Genomic DNA, 19,856 nt, shown 5'->3' with positions numbered 1-19,856 from the left:
AGCACTAATAACTAATAGCATTTCGTTTTTTATTTATTTCTATAGCTAAAATAATTGAAAAAAAAAAAGATTTCGTCCCAGTAACAGCAACATTTGCTAGTTTCCAGCGAAAACTGAGCTACGCAAACTCCCCCAAAGATTTATGGTTAGGAGTAATACTGGGAAATATGACAGAGGTTCCCTCCCACGCTCCACCTGCTGTCCAAAATAAACAGTGCATACTTGAACACTCCATCAGATACAGTGCAGTAACAACCAATGAAATACTCGCATGTTAGCTCACCGAGCGGCATCGGACAACCCAGTTGCTATCGGTAGCCAAAGATCAGTAGTATCAAGATAATTATCTGCCATTGGGAATTGGAACAGGATAATAACGTCCCGGAAAAGACTAACTAGTGTCGACATAAGTCACAGAGAAACAAACAAAACACAAAAAAATGACAAACCAAAAATGTAGATCTGCAGAGGACATCAGTAATTCACAATACACTTGTATTGAAATTAAAGTTATTTTCCTCACAGGAGAAATGGGTAAAACCAAAACCTTTCTCCCGTTTTAGCAAAGTCGGAAATGAAGAGGGGTTTTCATCTTGTATTTTCCGTCTACGTCTGGCCGTTTTCTAACAACAGCGGCAGGACCAGACAAGGGATAACCTAAGGATGGAAGAATTTGAAGGTATGCGATATTGCTGTTCGTGTGTTTACTTCAGCCTTTTGTGGCAAATTTGGGATTTCAGCATTTCGGTTTTATCTGCCAAGTGGACGCTTTGGGGTTCGCGGCTGCTTTCGATGAACAGTTTTGCATAGCGACCTCCTTTTTGTTTGGGTTTTAGCCCAAGTAATGCTAGGTAACGTCAGGGCCAAAGATGAAGCTAGCTGCTCCTCCTCTGAATGGGTGTGATTCCTAGCTAGAGGAGCTATCCAGCTAACCAGCAAACTCCTAACAAATAACACTTTTTAAATGAATGGTTTAAAGCGTGTATAGCAATGAATCTTCGGAGACTGCTTACCTTTAATATTAAACACGTTTATATGTGTACAGTAATACTTCGAAGTGTTTGACTCTGTACGTTAAAATTAGCTAAGTCTGACTATTTTCCTCCAGCCATTTTCAGGAACTTTGAAGTATCCGTGTAGGCAACAATAAAACATTGTTGCCTTTACTGTGGCAGAAGAACATAATTTATGACAGCGAAAGTATTTACCTTGTATCAAATGTTAACTGGGTCATTATTTTTCTTCCTATGTTTGTTTAGTCCCGTTGTGGCCCCATTTTGCTCTTTAAACCTTCACCACAATCAGAATTTGTTTTGTTATTCTTGCAGATGGCGAAGCTTCTCTGGTTGGCGATCGGGTTCAGTGTAATACCTGTAAAAGATCTTTCATCCCTAAAGTCCTGGTAAAAAAAACAAACCACCTCTTGCTCATTTCTGACATTTCTTAATACAAAAAACAAAAAAACAAAACAATGTGTAACACTGTACTAAGAGTACAATATTTTAATCGTAGACACTTTAAGTGTGTGTGTGTGTGTGTGTGTGTGTGTGTGTGTGTGTGTTGATCACGCACAGTGATTAACCCGCCTGGCTGACAGTATTTACCACATTAATTCTCAGCTGACAGGGTATCAGCTGTTTGTTCAATAATAATGTGTCCCTGGCTATGATCCAGATAGCTAGCAGGGTCCTGTGAAGAGCTCTGTAGGAGAGTTGAAGGTTTTATCAAAGCAGAAATGCTTTTTGTTTGAACAAATTTGTGATATTCAAGACTCTGATTTAAAAATTTCATTAAGAAACGTCTCTAGTAGTACTGTTCTCCCATAAAGTGGAGTTGGAAATATTGGTTATTAATTAATTATTTAATTAATTTCATAGTGGGCCATTTTTTGTATATAGATGAATTGTAGCACAAGTATCAACTGGACTGTATCATGTGAAGCACTTTCTTTCACTTGATTGTCTAAATCAGTGAATGGAGATTGTTTAGAAAGGATGGCTTCACAGCATGTTCAGTAATACAGTACTCTCAGCACTGTCTGCAGCACATGCAGGTAGGGGTGGTGTCATAGCGCTATATAAATGCAATCCATTATTATTATTATTATTATTATTATTATCATTATTATTATTATTATCATAGGCGAAAAGACTGTGGTGTTGAGTCATGGTTATGGGTGACAGATAGACTCAACTGTGTATTTCAGAAACTGCTGATCTACTGGGGTTTTCTCATATAACCATCTCTTGGGCTTACAGAGAATCGACAGAAAAAAAGAAAATATTCACGGAGTGGCAGTTATCTGGGTCAAAATGCCTCGTTGATGTCAGATATCAAAGAGGAAAGGCCCAGCTGCTTCAACCGGATAGGAAGGCATCAGTAACTAAAATAGCTGCTTGTTACAACAAAGGCACACAGAAGAGCATCTCTGAATGCTCTTCTGTGTTCAGAACACAAGCACATTCAGATATGAGCTGCAGCAGCAGAAGACCACACCAGGTGCCACACTTATCAGCTGAGAACGGGAAACTAAGGCTACAATTTGCAAAAAAGTGTTGTCTGGACTCACGAGTTTTTGATGCACCATTTGGATGGCAGGTTCATAATTTGATGTAAACAGCATGAAAGCATGGATCAATCCTGCCTTGTATCAGCAGTTCAGGTTGCTGGTAATGGTGTGGAGGATAGCATAGTTTTGATACAGCCGTCTACCTGAGTGTTATTCCTGACCTTTATTACCACAGTGTACCCATCTACTGATAACATGACATGTTCTGATATTCTGATTATAACATGGCATGTTATTATGCTTCCAGCAGAGTGGGTTCAACCTGGTACTAATGTGCACCTAACAGAGTCGCTAATGAGTGTATATGAGTTGATTTTTCCTCCCCAAAAATCCTCTGTTCCTTTGCTTATTGTGTTGAAATGACTAAAACATACCACAGAGTCAATACATCAAAGCTATAAAGGTTTTTGGTGTTTAATTTGAAGAGAATCTTCTGGTAAACAACCAAATATGTGCTCCTATGCAGCACTTAGCCTCATTAGTAGATAATGGCTGCATTAAAGCATGGTGTATTATTCTAGATATGTATAGCAATATATGTTTGGGTCTCCATCAGGAAGACATTAGTGTGCTTCAGAGAGTTGGCTACAGCTTTGAGGAGGTTACTGGTGTTGTTAATGTTACTCATTTAAATTTGAGCTTGAAATGCTTGAAAGAAAGTTTCCTCCTCTTTCAAGAAATTCATTTAGGAAAACATAGTTGAAAACTTAAATTATAGTAAAAGACAGATCTTAAGTGATGCCAGTGGTGTTAAAAACAAATAAAAATGTTTTGTCATGTTTTGTGCACATTGTCCTCCTCCAACAGGAGAAGCACTCAAAAATCTGCCAAAAATCAGCAACTAAAAAAAGGAAGGTTTTTGACTCCAGCAGACAAAGAGCTGAGGGAACAGACATCCCCGTACTGAAACCCATCAAACCAAAGGTAAGCCTTCACCTAAGCAGAGCGATGGAAATCCACATAAATTGTCAGCAGTGGTTCATTTTGACTATTGACAGGATTGGAAAAAAAATTGCCTAAAGTCAGAAAACTAGCTGGATTTCACATACTGCTTAAAACACTGTTGTTCATTTTTTAGGTAATCTATTCATTCATAAATACGTCCAGCTTTTATTATTAAAAAATGACCTGTTTTTAATCTGAGGTTATTTATTCAGTCTTGTATCCAATAATACAACACCTAAAGGAAACAATGCTGTTCATATTCCTTAATTATCCGAAAACTCTATATTACTCTGCAAACAAGTTATCCAGATAAACCTTGTATAATCCGGATCACATGAAGGCTTTCCAGGGAGGACCCAGAAAAGAATCAGCCTTTGAAATATACACGGCATTATGGGGCTTACGGTGTTGAACGGCTCCTATGAATTTTCATTTCCATGCAGCACATTCAGTGTTTTATGTCGACAGTTTATTTTTACAATGTAAAAAAACTTTCAATTGTATTTCAGTCACAAAGTTCATCTGCTACTGAAAGAGTAAGTTGATTTTATCTTTTTTGTTTTTTGTCCCTCCTTTCCATAGATATAATTTTTAGCGGCACAGATAATCTGTTGAAGCCTGGGAGGCTTTCCCTCACTGTTTTTCTGGCTACACAAATACTTTGTTTGCCTTGAAGTATTGGCTTGAATAGTCTGTGGGTGTGCCAAGTCATGTTGGTGATATTAATTTTAAAAATCCTTTCATACCTCTTGTCTTTAACTGACATCCTTCTGTATCCAGTGTTCTTTTCTCTTTCATTTAACGTGACAGCCTTAATGCTATATTTTCTAGTTCAGCTGCTGCGGTTGCTTTGAACCTTCAGATTACTCTTTAACAACTAAAAACTGTATTTGTTTCATTTATTTTTCTCTGTGAGAAACTGTCTCATGAGTATTTGCGGTCAGTGAAGTAATCTTGCCCAGTCTGTTGCCTGGCTGTTGTTCAGATGGTCTTGGCTTCAACTAACTCCTGCGTACTCACTCTGTGCTCCCACTGGAATTTTCAGCTTTGTGATATGAACAGGACAAACGTCTAGTTATGCGACAAATTCTGTTTTGTTTAGTTTTTCTTTGGCAGCAGTTTAGGAAAGAGGAAAATATAATAAAATGTAGTTTTAGCTCTCTCCAAGTCACCTGTGTTTGTCAGACAAACGTGTCTGAATGCTTTAACTACACAGGAGAAGTAGAAAGTCACAGAGGCTGTCGTGTTGCCTCAGATCCACTTTAGACAACTGAACTCTCTGAACTATTTCTGTCGCTAATCATCAACTTTAGATAAGACTTGTACTTTTGTTATGGAAAAATAGTTGTTGGGGTTTTTTTAGGGTAAGAGTGGGAAGTGCAGGCTTAGATAAGCGTGTGTAATCTTTACATATTCGCTGTGAAACCTGTCGAGTTAAAACATTCGGTAAGAGAGTAGCTTAATCGTATTTTCTTAATATTAGATTGTCAAACTATAGCAGCAAACAGCTGTAACAGAGAATCTCTTTTCTCATGTTGTTGTCATGTTAGGCAGAACCCCCGAAGAAGCCGTCAAATTGGCGCAAGAAACACGAGGACTTCATCGCCACCATCCGGGCTGCAAAGTCCCTCGGTCAGGTCATAAAAGATGGAGGACCATTGCCCCCACCTCCTCCTCCTACTTATGACCCAGGTAACATCTAGTTATCTAGAAGCAAATGGAAAAACTATAAAAAAAGATTTTGTATTTTAATAAAAGAATTGTGAAAAAGTCTCATACACTGCTCGAAAAAAGTAGCACTTTTTAATCAATTTCCGCTGCTTTGTGTTAATGAATCATCAGGTGCACTAGAGGGGTAATGAGGAGATACCCTCCAAAACGAGTGGCAACCACTGACATTTTTCTCCCTCCTTATCTTTTTGACTGTTTTTCACTAGTTTTGCATTTCATTGTCACTACTGATAACATGAGGTGATTACCTGGACCCTGCACAGGTTGCACAGGTCGTCCACACGTCATTCCTTGAAAGTTGGCTGTGGCTTCCAGCACAGCCTGAAGAGTGGAGATTCCAGGAGACAGGCGGTTATTCTATGAGGGTGGCCTGTGGCCCCTTTAGTAGGCCCTGTGCTCACTGCAAGGCACTGTGGCGCTCAACTGGCAGTTAGGTATCAGGATGAAATCTTTGGGCCCAATGTCAGATCCTACACTGGTGCTGTGGGCCCTGAGTTCCTCCTGGTGCATGATAATATCCAGCCTCATATAGCGAGAGTATGGAGGCAGTTGCTGGAGGACCGAACACTGTCCGGGGGCTCTCCCATTGTCCAGATCTGGGTGGAGATCCTTCAGGACACCAGCTGTCATCTCATTAGGAGCATTCCCCAACATTGCATACAAGCACATGGTGACCATAGAAACTATTGAGTACCATGTTGAGTTGCTGCAATGAAATTTTTAGCAAAATGGACTTGACATTGCAGACACAGTTATTACTAAATGCTGAAATGGTTATAGCTAATTGTAGAGGCTGACTGACATGTCGGTATCTGCGTTTATAACAGCGTGTAAGTAAAAATTTAAAACGTGAAGGCAATCCAGAAACACCCTTCAATGACTGACTTGTTGATGAGTGTTGAGGATGTATGGTTTGTCCACCAGAGGACACGCTGCAACTTCACTGTTGGAATACCATGGGCAGAGTCCAAATGAGTAATCCACAACTTGTTGCGACCATCAAACAATATTACTTTTAAAGTATACTGTCATTGTAGTAAGGACTCATGAATAACAACATTAATGTAGAAATGTTCAGAATGTTTTGTGTCACTAAAAGGAAAGAAATAATTTTAAATGACTAAATATCAGCATGGTTACTGCTCTTATAAATCCTATACAAGTCGAGCTCTAATTGTGGTGACAGCTGCAAATGAAAAGTTCAAGTCACCACTTCCTCAGATAGTAGTATTTCTGTATACAGGATTCAATTACAAAAGCTACATGCATATTTTCCCACTACCTTGTCTCTCTTTAGACTATATCCAGTGTCCTTACTGTCAGCGGAGGTTCAACGAGAGTGCAGCTGACAGGCACATCAAATTCTGCCAGGAGCAGGCCGCCCGAATGCCCAACAAAAGCAAGTCAGGAGATGCCAAAAAGCCTCCAGGTCGCACACAGGTACACGCATGCACAGATAGGAGAGGGGACTGCATTTGAAATTAAACAGACAATAGTTCCCAAAAAGTTGATTCTGTTCATCTGGACATAGCATTTTAAGTAGGAGAAATATTTCATCACTCATTCAAGTGACTTCTTCAGTCTTTTGGGATTTCCTTACCTGGATGATTGAGCATGGATCTAAACAGAAAATAGTTTGTTGTTAGTTTTTTAAACATAAAATGTTAAAAAATGCTCATAGGTAGGTTTACAAAACCTATACTGATGATTGACATGTGTGGCACTTCTGTGTTATGGCTAATTGCTGATAATTAAGAAGTTTTGCTTATAAATCATTGTCTTTTATGACCATGGTGGGACTCCCACTCTGCAGCAGATGTAGAATTACAAGTTACTTAGCAACAGCTATGGCGCATGGCTGGGGAGTTAATTTGGTAGCCAATAAAAACAGCAGGGTTTAAACCCTTTTGGTTAAGAGCTCTGATTCCCCATTGCAATAAAAAGACTTCAGTTGTTAATCATTATGTCACTGAGCCTCCCTGCTGTGTCGTGTTTTTAGATTCGTTATGTGTTGCAGTTCTTTTTCTCCCTGTTTTATAGCTTTGAGATTTTCTTCCAGATTGCAGTTTTAAAACCTGTTTTAGAGCCAAGCATTGACACATTGTGCATATTAACAAACACTACAACGACAAGCCGTTCTGCTTATGTGGTCGTATAGTGATATGATATATATGTTTTTGTATATCTTTAATGTAACTATGTTAATGACTTTTCAGCCATGGTATCCATAGCTGATCTTTTGTACCAAGCAGTTATTTTTATTGCCTTCTCTCTGTCTTCAGTACAAGCCTCCTGCTGCTGCAAAGAAGGCCAACACTCCTGTTGTGTCAACCATCCCTTCAGCTTCCTCTCGTTTACCCCAAAGATCAGGCCTTGGACAGCCCACTGGTACGACACACAGTGCTATACTCCTCATCCCCCCCCCCCCAATATTGTGAATTTGTGACTGACTTCATTGCATCAAACAAAACTAATATGCGCATTGTCCTCATTTGTGTCACCCTCTCTTTCACTTAAGGAATCCCATCTAGTAAGGCCTCCTCAACAGGTTCAGTGAGGAATAATCCCTCCGGGCTCACAAGCCCACCGTCAGGGTTAGTACACATACGCAGATGTGTTTTAAATACTGTGGGCAAGTCCAGACAGGTTTTTATTTACTGATGTCAAGTGGGTACTGTTTTTTTACCCTTTATTGTGCATTCAGCCGTGTCTATTCAAATATCTGTTGGAACAGTCAATCTTTGTACATGTTTTTACAGCCCGGATTATTTTTGATTGAAGTCTCATTTCGAACAATGTGAGTCAAAACAAAATGTAACGTCAGGACCGAGAATAGAGCAAGGCTGCCAAAAAACAACAGTTTCATTTCGCTTTCTCACTTTTTATTCTTGGTATCCAAGACATTATGTCTACGCGGTGTCTCGACAGAGAGCATTTATTTCAATGAATAACTTTGAAACATCCTTGTCCTGGTTTTTTCTTTGTTTTTCTCTGATATCTCTGTCAGTGTGGGAAGTAAATCCCGAGTAGCAAGCTCTGGCTATGGATCTGTGAGGAACGCTCAGACTGGACTCAACAAGAAGAAAGTAGACTCCTACATATCTAGGTGAATAAACTTCTTAAGTCATAACCTCCACAGAAAGAGTGGAGAAAATGAATTGGTGACCTCTCCTGACCTCTGGTGGCTTGGTAAAGTATTACATATACTACCTCTAGTTTGACTAAGAATGTGCAAATTTCAATTTTAGTTGGAATTAGATTTAATTTTACTTTAAGAAAGTTTTTTTTTTTTTAAAAAGTAGGGATTAGTCTTACCTGCACATTCATTTAAACAAAAGAAACTTGCATGCACAGTTATAACGACCTTGCCACCCATACGTCTCTAGCTTCTGGTTGCTTTGGTTATCGTTATTGCTTTGGAGCAAAACAACTTCCCAGTTAATCAAACTGAGGTGAAATATGGGATAATACAGCTTACTTGGCATCGGCTTAAGTGGCATTGACATTCGTATAAAGACGTGTAAAATCCAAATAGAGCTTTGCCCTGACACTTCACTAGTCGCAACTTTGTCTGCACAAATTCAAAAGTTGCTGCTGTCTTTTCTGTTTTCTCAGGAACGATATAGATGGCGGGAACGATGTTGGGAACGGCGGAATGAAGAGCAAGTTTTGTCACGCTTGTGGGACAAAGTACCCTGTTGAATCTGCCAAATTCTGCTGCGAGTGTGGGGTCAGGAGGATGTGTATTTGATAGCAGTCAGAAGAAAACGAAAGCAGGGTTAGGATTTAGGTAATAAGAATTGAGGGAAAGGTGAAAAAATAATTAAATCCATCTTTATTTTCCCACACTGATCTTATTCCCTGGCAGTAAAGATGGTGTGTGCAGTCACACTAAATATTATCCAAATTCTGAACAGTATGGCCCACATTTCATTGCATAATTAACAATAAGGAGTGCACTTAGCTACTGCGTTTTGCGTTGACTAGTGGCCGGTTGATCGCTGTGCCGAACAGATTTGGTACACAGATTAATCGGTTTAAATCATGATGTGGCTTTTACAAGCACATCCCGTAAGTAGCTTCTCTTTCACTGCTTCATTTGCTCACAGCATTGCTGCTGTTTCCATGAACTTATAAAATGAGCATTACTGCCATGAAACTACAGGTCATAGAGGGTTTAAGAATTTGTGAGAAATAAATATTTCCAGCAAAGGAGAGGTGGTTGGTCATTGGAAGGAAGCTATTAAATATTATGCATCTGTAGAAGGGAGTAGAGGAAAGATGAATTAAAAGTGGGTTTGGAAAAAAAGAAAGGAAACATGTTGGGTGGCTGATTAGAGGTGAGATTAACTGCCCTGCATCATTATCGCTCTTCAGCCCTTGATTTGAAGTGCATTCCTCAATCCCACCTGTCTCCACATTGATGTGCAATAATAACGACTACTGAAGAAAGCAGGGTGCTTTTTTTTTTTTCCTAAAGAAAATAGCTTCAAATTTTTATCTTATCACCCTGTTTTCTTAATAACCAATCCAAAAAAGGTTGAGTTGTTACAGGTCAGCGCTCCCTTTAAGGTCACTTAACAGGAAAAATATGTCTCATATTACATTATACCCAAATGTAGCATTTACTCATTCCCTTTATTCCCACTAGGTTTATACATTTATTTATTTTCTTATTCCTTTTCATTTTTACTGACTGAACAGTGATTGTATGGTTTTTGTTTGTTCTTTTATGTTCTACAGAATTAAAATAGGTTTCATTTGGAATTGTGTGAAACCAAAACACACCTCAATGTGTTGAAATTGCTTTTTTTTTTTCTCAACAGTGTTTCTACTGAGTCAGTGTTCAGTGCATTAAGGTATTTAGAATCAACGATACGGTGACACTAAAGACATTTTGCTGTCGACCTTTGCTTGATGACCCCCACATAGGTTATTTTATGGTGGGACTTGGAAGAGCGGGGAAAAATCTCTCCTTGAGGTGCATGATTAATTATCTAAGTAGGGCATTTATTCCCGGTAACAAACTATATTCACGTTACATGATGAGAAAGGTTAAAGCCCAATGGAGGGCTGCGTTTTCCTGTACTGATAACATCAGCTGTTAGACTGGATATGATTGTGCACCAAATGCCGTGTATATCCACCATCAATAAACTTCTTTGAAGACAGCTGTAATTGTGAGTCTGACTAATAAGTAACACACACCTTATCTTTGTTTGGGATATAAATATATTTTTTGAATAGTATGCCATGTTATATACAATGTTAGTCATCAGCTTAAATATACAATTTAAAGACAGAAGTTAGCTACATAACAACAAGTAATGTATGCTACATGATGGGAAACATAAATAGCTGCTGTGCTGAAAATAGCTGCAAAATGTAGCAAAGGTTGCATGCTTATATTTTCTATAATTGTGTAAAAAGGGAAAAAAATTTTTTAGGTAGATATCATTAATCAGAGCACCAACTGATTTTGACAGTAAAAGCTCGTACTGTAGCTATATCCCAGGATAGGAAAAAAAAGGTCTGTGACCTGAGCTTAAATAACTGGCAAAGCATGCTTTTAATATATAAATCATTGTCAATGAGTAATCAACACAGTGTCATCTCAGACCATACCTTGACACACAGCCTAAAACAACTCCCGGACAGGAAAATTAAAAACAAAAATTGAAGAGCTTTAGATAACAAAGATCTGCCAGGGCTAGTTATTCCAATCCAAAGTGAAAGCAAAACTATATCTGAGCACCTTAATATTTCCTAGTCATGCTTCAACAGCCGCTACTAAGTGCAAGTTAATGTTGTAGCAAGTGCTTGGAAAAACAAAGTTCAGTTTAAGCACCTTTAAAGTTAATCATATACACTTTTTATAGCTAAACACGACTTCAGCTATTAAAATGCTTTGCTGTGATAAAAAAAGAAAACATGCACCTTAAACTGTAGTCCACACGATGCTGCATGAAAGGTTGTATATGCAGCTGGTCCTTAGTGTGTGGGAGATCAGGATATTAGGAAGACTTAGGAATTTCATTTCCTGTTGACTGAATATTTTGCTTCTGTGTGGCTGGGAAACTTATCTGAAGAGTCAGTAGTCATACAACACCCGAAACAGCTGCTACAGAAATATACTGGTACTTGACAGGAAAGCTTAAATGAAGTGGAAGCTCCTCCTCGCATAATCCACCGAAGCAATGCATACTGCAGAGGAACTGACAGCGCATGCAAGTTTTGAGCTTCATGCTGTGATTGAGTTTGGATTCAGGTATCCATTTATAGAGAGTTTAGCATCTCGTAGCATTCAGTCATGGCGAAAACAATTGCCTTGGCTTTGCACAGTTTTTTAGTCTCCTTTCTGTTTTTCGTCCCCTCGTTCCTCCTTCGTCTTGTTGCTCCCCTTCTCCTCTTTGAACTCTCAGTGGCCATTTTGATCTAGTCAGTAAAACACAGACACATGCTAATTATTGTTGAGTCAAGTGGATAAAGGTAAGGAATTAGCATTGCAATGATAAATTATGAAGGCATTCTTAGCAAATATGTACTGTCACAGCAACGTAGCCTGCACATTATTGATGACTATTTATCCCTTATTGTCAACTGAAACACACCAACTTAACTCTTTGCACAGAAAACTGAAGTGTAGATTACAATCACCATACAATGCCACAGTATGTATGTGAGGTTTACTCAAAGCACATCAGTCACAACATTACAAACACCTACATAGGTCTCCCTCACTTCTAAGGCAGCTTTTGCACGGAGGTGATTTCACAAAACCTTTGAAGATGTTTCATAGTATCAGAAATCAAGATGATAACATCAGATCCTTATAGTCCTGAAATGTCAGGCTCACTCATTTGGAAAACCTTTCAGCACGTCCCAACAATTCTCAGTTGGATTCACATCCAAGGGATTTGGAGCCCAAGTCAACATCTCGAAGATTTACTTTATTATTGTTGCCATGGAGGAGTGTGTGTACCATGTTAAACTGTTTAGGTAAGTATTAAGTAACACCCGCTTAAATGCCAGGACCCAGTGTTTCCACGTTTTGTAAGGTATATAACCACTGCATGCTGGGAACACTCCACAAGAGCTGCTGTGTGTGTGCCTGTTTCCCTGCTTCTGCATCATGAAGAACTGAGTGAAAAGTGTCTGATCTTTGCACAATGCAAGTTTGTTTAAAATAAATCAAATCAAATATGTCACAATGTGAGCCAGTATGTTTAAGCATGAGCTTGTCTGGTCAGACTTGGTGCACTCTGCGAGTCCGCGGTTTGCTCTGCTGTGTGACTCAGACTTCAGCAATGAGTCTGAATCATATAATCTGATTCTGATCCAACTCTTAAAATGAAGTTTGGTTGAACAGCACGGTGCGTCACTGATCTAGAACTACTTGGGCTGTTTTTTCCCATGATAGTTTGTGTAAAAAACGTCTATAGCATTCTTTGAATTATCTCCCTCAGTAAGGCGAGGAGAGATTACCACAAGCATAACCAATGAGAGACCAACCTGCAGTTCCTGCCTCTTTCGAGTCTCTCCTACTCTGTACTTTACCTGTTACCAGGTAAAGTAGTTTAAGAAACAAACAGTCTCCTGTTTGAATTAACTCTTAAAGCCGGGCAGCTTCATCACCTGTCAGTGACTCACCCATTGTCTGGCAAGATAAAACACTTCAGCCAGCCAACATTCCATTCTGTCAGTTGTCAATGCTAAATATGTTGCATCTCAGTCAGAGAAACTGAAAGAAATACTTTCCTAAGCTGGTCACTTCCAAGGTTTAAAGTACAAACATGTGAACTTAAACTGCATGTTTCCACCAATCAGCTACAACATTTAGGCTGATGACAGATGAAGTGAATAACTCATACAGTGCAAAGCACTGCAATATGACTGAAATAGAAACAAAAATCATAGCAGTAATCTCCACCACCACAAAGAGTTTGAAAAATGGGCCAAATAGTCCAAGGTGTTGACTATCTAAGGCCAATCCAACTGAGCATTCATGTGCAGAATAAACTTGATCCACAGAGGACCTGCTTTGCAACCCAGAGCACCTCAGTGCCAGACACCCTCAGAGGACAGGTGCACATACCCTGAATGGTAAGAGCTGTAACATGAGGCGAGATGAGGGCGACCTTCAAAATATCATGCAGGTGGTTTTAACGGTGTGGCTGGGTTAGGCTTGGACTAAATTTCTTAACAATATAATCAGATAATGTGGAAAAAGTCAAGACTTACTGATTTCTCAGGACAAGAGCAACGTGTCGAAATTAGGACGGACTTGATCAGTTTCAGAGTCATCTGGGGAACCGGTAAATTCCGCATTTTGCAGGTTAGGTTATGTAAGGTATGCACAGAAGTCTGCAGAAGAGAGGTGAGACCTTTTAAACTTAACAATGAACTCTATGCAGTACGATCAGCGACTACAAAATCTGAGATGATTATTAAGCTGCATAGCTAAACACCTGGGTCCAGCTACGATTATGGTAATGCAATGCCTGACTGCGTAGAGCAGTGGTGAACAGGTGCATGTTAAAAAGGTCTACCTTCTAAATGTATCATCATTATGCATTTTATCTGATAGATACAGAATAATTATGACTCACTGCGTTGCCTGGTGTGCAGTTGCGTAGCTTGTGTGAGAATACTGAACAGTCTGAGTTTTGCAGCAAGCTTGTGATTTCTTCTGTCTTGAATGAACAAAACATGAGGTAGTCAATGTTAGTCATACCACTAAAGATTGTTCAAACATTCACAAAGCAACTAGTGTTTTTTTTTTTATTTTTCAGAATGTTGGAAGGACATATTGCTTTTAATATTTTTGGTGGTGTCCATAGATAGAAGAGAAAAATGTTGATCCTGAGCAATATTTCTTCCAATCAAAACCTTACAACAACTAAAGGCAACCCCCCCCCAAACTTTGCTTAATTGTAAATACTGAGGTTTCTTCCTGTTAAAAGGGATTTTTTACTTCCCACATATATATATATATATATATGTGTATATATATATATATATATATATATATATATATATATATATATATATATATAGTAATATACTGTAAATAGTAGCTAGTTACAGTAAATAGCAATTATTTACAGTGCATATCTGTAGTAACTGAACCTTGCACTGTATGAAAAGAAGTTTCCAGAGACCACTTGTTAAATTTATAAACTGACAGGAAGTGTGAGCTGCCTTAAAAGTGTATTTTTAATTGCACAGCTGACCTTAAAATAGCATGTGAGTGACTCTTTCTAACTTCATGTTTCACGTCAAACACGCAAACCAGCTTCTTTTCCTTGTTTTGCCTTAGTTTCCTTCTCCCTGTACAACTGCCTCCAGATATTTCTTGCCAGTACTTAAAAAGGATTAGGTGAAAGTCCAACATCTGATGCCAAATATTAGGTTGCAGCTCCTTTTGCACCATTCCCACCTCCAGTGTCTTAATTTTTTTGCTGTAACCTGACTGCTTCCTATTACACTTTTTCCATCTCATCCTTGGTGATCATATGTCATATATACACCTATATGATTTTTGTACCGTTAATATGATCTATACTGAAATCCTGGGATACATCAATCCATCTGTATTAGAGGGGAATTAGCCTTTGAGCTGTAATTGAGCTTTAATGCTTTTTTCTTAGATTACAACAAAGACCTTTAGCCCAGCTGATATATCTATATACATACAGAGTCACAACTGAGCACACAATGTTTGGGGTTAAGCAGTGTGTCTACATGGTATGTTCAAATAGTTATTTAAAACAAACTAGGCATAAAAATAGAATCAGAGTCTTACTTACTGCCCTCTGCAGTTCCGTTTGAATGATGGTGATATAATCACTTCTGATGTTATCAAGTTGTGCACTACCACAGGACAGAGAGAGAGGTAGAAGAAGGAGAACAAGGAAACTGATGCAAAAAAGAGGCTTAAGGTTTAGGGTCAGAGTGTGGGGGACACAGGGAGAGAAAGAGTGAGACAGACACATAGCGGTCAGCCAAAAAATCTAAAACATATTTGCATAAAAAGCAGTTTAAACAACCAGCTGTACCCTCCTCTGTGAAATGCACAGGTGACTTTCAAATCTGGAAAGACTGCACATCGTGAGTTATGCACAAGCAAAACAATGCATGCTGCTGATTACTTAACCCGATATGTCTTGACTATGTGTAGGAGACAGAAGAGTTACATTTTTTTTTCCAAATGAGGTTGCAGATATGTTGCACTACATGTGTAGCAATAGGGTTTCTAATCAAGTATGTGCGGGTGCATGACAATGTCCCTTTGATCACAGAAGAGCGATTACTACTGTTAGGATTAATGATTAAAAAGTTAATGAGTTCTTTTATAGTCGAATTAGATTTGTGTGTGTCACGGATGGAATCTTTTGCTGAATTTCGTAAAACATGTCCCGCCTGTTAGTGTTTTATGAGCAAATCTTAATCTCTCCAGATTTAAGTATATTTACCAAAGTGTCACATTAAACGTAATGAGCTAAAATGACAGTCTTAAATGAAGCCTTGAGGAGTTTGTAACACTGACACTCTGCGGCAGACGTTTTCTCATGGATTAAGTATTTCTTCAAAACAGGTTTCTGTTGCTTTCGGACAGATTTCAGTTCCGAAATTTGTGGCCAACCCTTCCAGCAATGAATGAAATGCTGAAATGTTCATTCAGTCTTGACATTTTAACAGCAAATGAGGAACCTCCGTCACACTTGACAATAAATTACATTTAGGACAATTTGATTCCCAGGCACCACGATTTAGTGTCTCTAAAGCTGAGATCATTCTTATTCTGCTTACAGCTCTAGTTGCATGATAGACAAAGAAAATACTATATACATTTTTCAGTTCATACTAATGCACCTAACATTTTTTAAACCACAACAAACACCAGCCAAACACTGCAAAAAAAGGCAAAAGCAACAATCAAATAATTGTCTTAATGTTACACATAAACCTACTACACAGAGTTGCAAGTAAAGATTTGTGAACCTGTTGAATTACCAGCATTACTGAACAAAATATTTCTAAAATGTGATCTATTTAATTATAACATTCATATGCTTCTGGTCATAGAATTTTGTTGATATTTCCTCCTGTAAAATTTCTTTGTACTATTTTGAGATCTGTTCAGGGAGTACAAGCCACCGAGGCCCTGAAGTAGCAAAGCAACCCTAAAACATGATGGTCCCTCCACCGTGCTTCACAACTCAGATGAGGCTTTGCTCCAAGTGTAGCGCTGGGACTTTAACTTCAGTTTCACCTCTCCTCAGAGGTGAGCCGTAGAAGTAGTAAGGAAATAGCACTAGCATTTCTCTCACACGTGAACACATGCTTTAGGAAGTTGTAAAGATTTCTGCACGTCTTCTACTATTGCCCTTGTGTTTTAGTTCACCTGTTCAGGATTGTAGATCATTCTCTTGAAATGATCCTTTCAAGTAGTAACAAATCATGAATTTTCTGTATTTTACAGATAATTTATTTTTACTGTTGAAACCCAGGACTTTAAAAACCTTTGAGACATTTTTCATCTTTTTGCATCTTTTCAATGCAGTTCCTCAAAGGCCCTGTGAATGGTGACACACCAATAGTTTTTCAGAGGAGCCACACTGACATTACAGACTTTGTATCCCTCGATTAATAGGGAGGGGCACCTCCACAACTATGCTCCAAATCTTATCTCCTTGACTGGAATAACCATGACGAAGTACCTTTAGAAGCAGCCATGAGTGGACACAAAAAGTTTCTTTATTTCCCATTTAGTCAGAGACTTTGACGATGATCCAACTACATTTTACGAGTCACGAAAGCAAAACTCCTGGTAATTCCAGTAGGTTCACAGAAGTTTTTCCTCGAACTGAAATATTGATAGTACATTGACGCAAGCGCAGTTCTGAGCTACTGTGACTGTACTCAAAAGTTCTCATTCAACACTACTTTAAACTTCCCTCGATTTCAGAGAGGAGTTTGCACATTTTACTTGACTATACATGTCTATGTACTTTTTTTTTAAAAGAAAACAAATCATGTTAATGCTATTTAATACAATGCAAGGCAAGCAGTTAAACTGCTCCACATACTATTAAGAAGTTAGAAATTGACACACTTTTAACTAACTAAACAATTAAAATGAGCAGGTACTAGTCAAGTACTGAAATCCACACTCTAGATCATTCAGTAGGATCACTTTACTTTTTTAGTCACCTGAACTCTAACTGAAATCTTGTTTTTGTCAATGTGTTCTTTCTGTATGGAGTTTATTAACATATGTATATGTGTGCGTGTGTTTACACGAATGCATGATTTGGTATCTTACTGAACTTAAACTTGAGTGGGATTTCAAGAAGTCTTTCATTAATCTACCAATTCCTGTAAGCCATGAGCTAATTCCCGTAAATCCTATTTCTATTTCAGTTTCCTTATTACTGGCACATGGGAAGTTATTAGCACGGAATTCCCCTATGTGGAAAACTGTGAAGTCTCTAAACAGTAAATGCGCCAGTCGCTCGTCGGAGAAGGCAGTGAGACGGATGCGCGTGTAGTCAGCTCCCGGTAAGTTTCGAATACGCTAGACTACGCTGCTTTACCTGGTATTGGCTTTGCATGTTTGCATTTTCATTCATGCATTAACACTGACCTGACATCAGCGCTAACTTGTCACCGATTTAATGGTTGTAAGTGAGTTTAATTCAGTGCGTCACCATCGTAGGCCATTTGGGTGAACCTAAGTGGCATGCTTTATTACTTACCATTGGTCATTCTTCATTCATATTCACCTCGGGCTAATGTTGGAAGCGGGCAGTATCGAGTGCGTCTTCATTGCTGCTGAAATTCTTCAAAGCTATGGCTTTATAGTTTGAAACTATACATGTTCGTCCTCCCTCTATTCCCGCGGTTCCTGTGGCTTTTGAGCGAAGGAATCGCGCAGGAATCACGTCCTGCCTTACGCAGCATGTGACATTACTTCCGTCCTCGCTAAGGTTTCACTTTACTTCAACATAAATTAACGTGTAAAAAAAAAAAAGATTCAACCTCGAAATAGGAAAATGTACGCTGACGCCAAAGGTTGCTGTGACAGAGTGGAGGTAAAGAGTGCAGGATGCGTGCACGTTGTTTAGCTCATGCTGTGGGCAGGCTTTCATGTTTTCGTGAAACTGCCAAATATAGCTCCAAGCTGATGGACCTAATATTTAATCTGGCAAATCCGAGTAGTGCACGCTATCAGTAATTTGCCCACCTCATTTCTTGCGTCTATGGCATGTTAGTCATTACCTTCTGTACCCAAATGTCACACGTGTTCATCTTTAAACTTTTCCACTTTGTCCATTCATTCATTCATGTACTATGAAAGCACTATGCAGAAAATGTTACTGAGAAGAATCTGCCGTGTCACAAACGTTCCCATAGGCTATATGCGCGTTGATTTTCATGGTAGACTACTTTTTAAATGCATTTACAAGACGGTAAAGTATCTACAGTAGTTATGCTACCTCCCTATATAATTCTCAGTGTAGTCAGTTACAAGTGAATTTTCTGGAACAGACATTTCCCTTTTTGCAAAAGTCAAAACTATATTTTCTTTTTTCCTTTTTTCTCTCTTTTTTAAAACTTAATATGCTTTTAGAGCTTTCAAATGCACATCCAGTCCATTATAACCTATATGGACATACCGAATAATGCATGTGAATAGATTGATTTTGCAAAAAGACAGAGAAGATAGACATAGTATTGTCAAACAATTATTCTCCTACACTTCAAGACTGCGTGGCCAAGAAGTAGAAGACTATAAATACGCTCTGTGAAAAGCAGATATTAAAGGTACTGTCATGGATTTCCCCAAAAATATACTTTTAGGATTAAAGATTTGGTAAGGCCACGTGACACACAGCAGTTCTGAATAAGATAAATAATAAAAAACAAAAGCACATTTCGCCATCTGCACCCCAATATATAATCCACCTGAGATGCTTTGTTCCATTGTAAACAGGTGGGAGGGAGCAACAGCTGAGACTCAAAATGGATTTACCACACAAAACAATTTTAACACAGAACTTGTTTAAACTCGTTGGGGGGGGTAGGCATCTTCCACTCTGTCTAAGATTAGATCTCTGCAATGATGATTTTTTTTTCTAATGCAGCCAGGTCAAAGGTTAACTCTGTAATATGCAGCATTTCAGGTCACACACCCAACTTATTCGGAATTGTTGCAAACAAATCTCTTTATATAACAAAACATGGCAAAAACTGTGGGAAAAAACTACTTGCACAATCGATTCCCACAGTTTTTTTTTTGTTTCTTTTTTGTTACTTTAATCTCAGTCTGGTGAAATTTTATTGCTGCAACCTTAACCAATGCTCCACCTCCTAACCAGTTGGGTTTGGTTTGTTGAGTTTTTTGGGGTTTTTTTTTTTTTTTGAGGATGAATTGCAGAAACACTTAAAAGAAAAAGGACTGAATTTCTTGCAAACTCTTTCACTTGACTCTATTTTGACTGTGGCGCTGCCTGTTACCAGTAAGAGTTTATCTAGCCCCAGTAATAGTGTTTTTCTGGCTTTTTTTAAGTAAATGAAATTATGTGTGGGTGCACGTGTCTGCTAC

General features: G+C 38.6%; 1 protein-coding gene across 2 annotated transcripts; it reads left to right on the top strand.

The window, feature by feature from the left end:
• The first annotated feature begins 563 nt into the window (after window positions 1-563).
• Window positions 564-10,416, top strand: zc2hc1a (zinc finger, C2HC-type containing 1A). 2 transcript variants are annotated; one of them, XM_063483890.1, is made up of 10 exons: window positions 564-679; window positions 1,329-1,402; window positions 3,377-3,493; window positions 4,024-4,050; window positions 5,065-5,206; window positions 6,543-6,685; window positions 7,528-7,633; window positions 7,764-7,839; window positions 8,253-8,351; window positions 8,861-10,416. In XM_063483890.1, exons 1-10 carry the CDS (start codon window positions 664-666, stop codon window positions 8,994-8,996), a joined length of 936 nt encoding a protein of 311 aa, XP_063339960.1. In that variant the 5' UTR covers window positions 564-663; the 3' UTR covers window positions 8,997-10,416. The 2 variants fall into 2 exon arrangements, with proteins under 2 accessions (XP_063339960.1, XP_063339961.1); XM_063483891.1 differs by lacking the exon at window positions 4,024-4,050.
• The last annotated feature ends 9,440 nt before the right edge of the window (window positions 10,417-19,856 follow it).

This window comes from Pelmatolapia mariae, linkage group LG9, assembly GCF_036321145.2.
Source record: "Pelmatolapia mariae isolate MD_Pm_ZW linkage group LG9, Pm_UMD_F_2, whole genome shotgun sequence".
Lineage (NCBI taxonomy): Eukaryota > Metazoa > Chordata > Actinopteri > Cichliformes > Cichlidae > Pelmatolapia > Pelmatolapia mariae.
Note: the sequence above shows the minus strand (reverse complement) of the source record. Positions and strands in the feature narration are given on the sequence as shown.